This window comes from Sinocyclocheilus anshuiensis, unplaced genomic scaffold (assembly GCF_001515605.1).
Source record: "Sinocyclocheilus anshuiensis isolate Anshui unplaced genomic scaffold, SAMN03320099.WGS_v1.1 scaffold183, whole genome shotgun sequence".
Taxonomy (NCBI): Eukaryota; Metazoa; Chordata; class Actinopteri; order Cypriniformes; family Cyprinidae; genus Sinocyclocheilus; species Sinocyclocheilus anshuiensis.
The window spans coordinates 3,555,630-3,561,347 of NW_015548309.1; the positions used below are offsets into that span (position 1 = coordinate 3,555,630).

The 5,718-nt window shown below is 34.5% G+C and overlaps 1 protein-coding gene across 2 annotated transcripts in view; it reads right to left on the reverse strand.

The window, feature by feature from the left end:
• Positions 1-5,718, reverse strand: part of strip2 (striatin interacting protein 2) — a 27,388-nt gene that overhangs the window by 13,046 nt on the left and 8,624 nt on the right. For both annotated transcript variants that reach the window (XM_016444235.1, XM_016444234.1), the window contains exons 4-6: positions 3,701-3,835; positions 2,869-2,989; positions 68-136 (exon numbers count right to left, since the gene is read on the reverse strand). In XM_016444235.1, coding sequence (XP_016299721.1) covers positions 68-136; positions 2,869-2,989; positions 3,701-3,835 — 325 coding nt within the window. The remainder of the gene's footprint in view (positions 1-67; positions 137-2,868; positions 2,990-3,700; positions 3,836-5,718) is intronic.

Genomic DNA, 5,718 nt, shown 5'->3' on the forward strand with positions numbered 1-5,718 from the left:
TATATACAGTATATAGTGTTTTCTATCAGAGAAAAAAAAACTAAATTAGTCCCAGTGGGCATCTTACCTGAGTTCAGTGCTGTCTGCCAGAGAAATGGCTGGTTTTCTCACTGCACTGCTGCATGCCTGGTTATTACTGGAGAAAAAAGGAACAATACTAACTCAAAATATAAATGCACATCCTTATGAAACATCTGTGTCAAAGGACCAGGGGTAATACAGTTAACCAAAACTAAAACTAAAACCATAAAAAAAAACTTAATGTTAACTGCAATTAAATAAAATATTAACCTAATTTTATTTCAGGTAGTTGGCAAGGCAAAATTTGTCATTTTAATTTAGTTTAACTTGATGTACTAAAATACTGGAAACACTTTACAATAAGGTCTCATTAGTTAACATTAGTTAATGCATTAACTATTTTTATTCATCTTTGTTAATGTTAGTTAATAAAAATACAGCTGTTCATTGGTATTTCACATTAGCTCAGATCCATTAAATAATATGAACATACAACTTTTGATTGAATAATGTATTAATACATTAATTAATATAATTATTAATATAAACTAAGATTTATTTTAAAGTATTTTCCATTCTTAGTTTAAGCAATGAAGTTACCTAATGTTAACAAAAAGAAAATAATTGTAAAAAATGACTACAATTAAAACTTAAATAAAAATTAATAAAAACTGCACAGACCAATTTTTTTTAAATCCCAAAACTAATAAAAATGACAAAAACGCACAACAAGATTACTAAAACTTTAACTAAAATTAAAATGAAAACAGAAAATAGAAAAATAAAATCTAATTCAAAATACTGATAAAAAACTATAATAATAATAATAATAATATGGTAATGATACTAAAATAACACCGTAAAAAAGACTCATTACAACCAGCCAACTTTTATCATTCCACAAAATACAATACAAATGAGTTTTTGAGGGGGAAACAAGCCATGCAGTCCAATCCCTTGTATTCAGTACAAATACTAGCTTGTAAACCAAAACCCTGATCATTTGAATCAGATGTGCTCAGCTAAATATGAATCAATGCTCGGAGAAGCTGGTGGGCTAATTGTGCAAATTACGCCACAGTAAACCACAGAAGAGGCAGAGAGGCAGCGGTACGGTCTCCCTGAGAGCAGTTCTGTTGTGTGAGTGGATGAGACCATGTACAAAGACATTAAATCCCCCAGGCAGGGGCTTGAAAGAGGAGAGGCATGGTGGCCAGGCAGATCACAGACGGACCACTCTGTGGCTCTTTTTAACACAAGAGTGCGGGAGGAAATGGAGAGAGAGAGGGTGCTGATGCAGGAAATAAAGAATGGCTTTATTATGGAGAGATGACAGCAGGTACGAGATGGATACACAAAAGAACTGGGCCTTTTTGATCTTGCTTTTAAAGTATGGTGCTTATATTACCTTCATAAGAATATGACGAAGTAAAATACAATGTTTCATTTATTAAATGTTAACTGTATTTTCACTACATACATTAAAAGTCACTTCTTTTTTTTTTAAATGTGCTGTGATTTTTATTCCACAGTGATATATAATCCTGAGTCCAAAATCCAAAGAGATTATATAATGCAATTAATGTCAAGCACACAAAATAATAATACGATGAACCGAAATCTAATGTTTCATATATTAAATGCAAACTATTATATTTTCTGGAATAAATGTCATGTTTTTTTAATCATCTACAACTGCAACTAATATTCCAAAGTGACTTATATAATGTTGACTAATATCATGTTTTGCAAACTGAAGTAAAATAAAATATTTAAAAAAAATACTTTTGTTATTTCAGCTAGTTGTCAAGGAATTTTAATTTTATTTTTAATTTAACTTGATGTACAAAAAAGTAAAACTTAAATAAAAATGTATACAAATTAAAAAAAAAAAAAATACAACAATGAAAAAAAAAAACCTAGAATTAAAATGATAGCAAAAATATTAAAATCTATAATAGCATATACTGAATACTGAATGCCACTATAATTTATGTTTGTTTTATACTTTGTTTTTCATTCCTGTTCTGCTCTAAATACAGTTACATTTAAAAGATTTGTTGTGTAGTGAGGGGAACTAAAATACACGTTTATAGAACATTTCGTTCATTTTAGATTTTTTCTGAATGTAATAATAAAATGTGACTTACGCCAATGCAATGTGTTTCTCTTAACAATACAATTTTGACCTGGTGTGACTTATAGTCAGGTACGACTAATTTTCTGGAAAATACGGCAGGCTTTCACATTTTCTTAATTGCACTTACCCATGCAGAAGTTGCTACCACAATCCTAGGGTATAATGAATGGTTGCCAGGCCATTGCTATGTGGTTGCTAATGTGTTCCGAGTAGTTTTTTGCACATTAATTTTTATGTTGGTACAGTATGTGCAATGATACGAGTGATATCTGATTTCACTGATATCACTCTCTGAATAGAATAAAAAGACCTGTTAACATGAAAGTGTACTTAATGAGGGTAATTAAAGAAATGGAGGAGAAGTGGCTCACTGTGCCGCCCAGGCAGCTGCTACCGTACACACCGGGCATTAAGAAACAGAAAAGAGAAAGCCGTTGGTCTCATTAGTACAGCACCCAGGAGATCCACAGAAATACACAACTGTTTCACACACACACACAGTCATGACTGAGCCGTTTCTAACCTGCTCCCTCAGGAGAAGGAGAACAAAAATAGCAGCACTGTTAAACAGTAGAGATTCTTTCTCTGTCTGTCTCTTTCAGTATCTCACCCTTCGCCTGTCTGTCCTCGCCTGCAGCAGATGGTCTGCCCTCAGTCAAAGATCTCCACACAGAGACTGAGGCATTTTGGGAAATGAAAACACTCACTCTATCTCCATGCTGAGGAGCTCCAGCAGAGCCGTGAAGATGCCCATGTCGTACAGGAGGAAGACGTTGTGTCGGGACCAGTAGAGGACGTCAGTTTCTGTGTCGCACTCATCAAACACACCTGAACACACATACGTAAGAAAAAAGAAGAAATTATATTTTGCTTAAGAAAATACTATTTTAAGGATTTTTTACAATTATTTTCATGTCAATTCAGCATGTTTTTGTCCAAATTCTCATTACCATAATGCTCAATGATTCATATTTTATTTTTTTACATATTTTTATTAAAGGGGTCATATGATGCGAATTCAAGTTTTCCTTTTTCTTTGGAGTGTTACAAGCTGTTCGTGAATAAAAAAATATGACAAAAAATTAAGACATTTTCATGCCAATTATTAAAGTCCAAAAATACATTTAAAAACACTCAATAATGATTCTAATTTTTGCAATAGTCATACTTTATTGTTTTATATATTTCTATCTTTTTAAAATATTTTTACCAAAACAAAAACTGCATAAATTTGCATAAATTATGGGCAGTTCTAAAAATGTAATCATAAATTAAATAATACATCATTATTAAAGTAGTGAGAACTAGGAGAAATGCGTTTAATAATGATCAAAATATAATAAATTATAGATAATATGTACTAAAAAAATAAATACATTGAAATTGCAAAATATCTTAATGATCCTAAAACAGATTTAATTTCATATAATATATTTGGTTACTTTTTTATTTCTTGATTTGGGGTGAAATATGACATGCTGTCGACTGGTTTCATGAGATTCACCCATTGCATTGTGGTTGTATGTATTATATTCATACCTTGTGCCAAATAGAGGATGGCTCGGGCTACTTTGAGCCTCTTGTCTCGATCGGTGACCTCCAGAGCATCCAGCAGTCTCATGACATATGCCCTCTGCTCCTCCATACTCAACTCCATCCACCTCCGGCCCTTCACTGAGAGCAGAGCACTAAAGAATTATATCTCTTAATCATTTCTGCCATTCTTCTACCACCTCCCATTCTGACATGTGAGAAAGATTAGTCCGGATTTGTGTTGCTCAAATACCCATGAGAGGGGCGGCACACATCAAAACACTTGTTCACTTCAGTGACCTCTCTTCTCTTTCAGTCAAAAATGTTATTCAACCACATATATGAGTGGGGGACTGAATGCAAATTACTGTACAAATCTCCCTCTGAATATTGGTTAAACATTTGCCTCAAGTCTTTTCAGTGGAAGGCTTGTGTAAAATTAAATCACTGAGGTCGTTCATCTGACACTGAAGGCTTCACAGTGGAATTCTGATGGGACTGATGCTTTTTATTAAAGTCACATCAGGAGGAATCAAAATTTCCTTGATTTTATGAGATATGAGATTCTGAAACATTTGCTTGCATACATTTCTCATCTCAGATGTGAAGAGGTTACATATTCGTCTTTAAAGGAATCGTTCATCCTAAAATCACTTGCTCACCAATGGATCCTCTGCAGTGAATGGGTGCCGTCAGAATGAGAGTCTAAACAGCTGATAAAAACATCACAATAATCCACAAGTAATCCACACCACTCCAGTCCATCACTTAACATCTTGTGAAACGAAAAGCTGTGTTTGTGTAAGAAACAAATCCATCATTAAGGAGTTTTAACTTTAAACCGTTGCTTCTGGCAAAAATGGCCAAAGTCCAGAAATCATTATAATGCTTCTTAAAGTGAAAAAGTCCATCCTCTGTTGTCCAAATCCACCCCCGTATTTGTTTAGAAATGTTTTTGCCTGTAAATGTTGCTTGATCTGTGAATATTTCTCTTCTGATTCACACAAGACAACTTTTTCACTGGAGACAGCAATATTATGGATAAATGACTCTTATTTATTGATTTGAAGTTAAAGATTCTTAATGATGAATTTATTACAAATATGCTGCTTTTCACGTCACAAAATGTTAATTGATGGACTGGAGTGGTGTGGATTACTTGTGGATTATTGTGATGTTTTTATCAGCTGTTTGGACTCTCATTCTGACGGCACCCATTCACTGCAGAGGATCCATTGGTGAGACAGTGATGTAATGCTACATTTCTCCAAATCTGTTCTGATGAAACAAATAAACTCATCTACATCTTGGATGGCCTGAGGGTGAGTACATTTTAAGCAAATTTTCCTTTTTGTGTGTATTATTCCTTTAAGGCGCAGCAGCATAAAATCTGAGAGTCTGAGAGAGAGTGGAAAATTGCAATGTTACATTATAAGTGGACACAAGGGGAAAATAATAAAAAAAAATATGAGCCCTTTGGATGGCAGAAAACTTTTAAAAGTGTAAACGTGTCTGGTAAGAGACTCCATCAACACATAATATGCAGTTGCTTCACAATCAACACAGATGTACAGCACACACAAACACGCTAAAGCTAACGTTACATGGTGATCCAGCCTCTTGGATTTCCTCCATTTTGTAGGGCTGCAGTGCCATGGCAGACACACAGAGAGAGATGGAGAGGGCTGGTGAGGTGAGACTGTGCACACAGCAGGAAGGGTAAAGCCTGAGGCTATACACACAAACACACACACACTGTAACTGCATGAACATTCATTAAAGTTCTCCTTTTCTCACGGAGAGAGAACAGTGCAACTTTGCCGATGGTTTATTTCTGTTCTCTCTCAGACACAGGTGGAAATGTTCAGTTAATCAGCCAACAGCCGTCTCTCTCTGTTTCAGCACGTCCATGCCACTAGGACTCCAAGCTATTCCTCACTGTTAAACACAATGCAATTCTAGCACAAAACCCTCTGAGTAAGTGTGTTGTGTGAAGACATTGCAAATAAAGATATTTTGTCTTG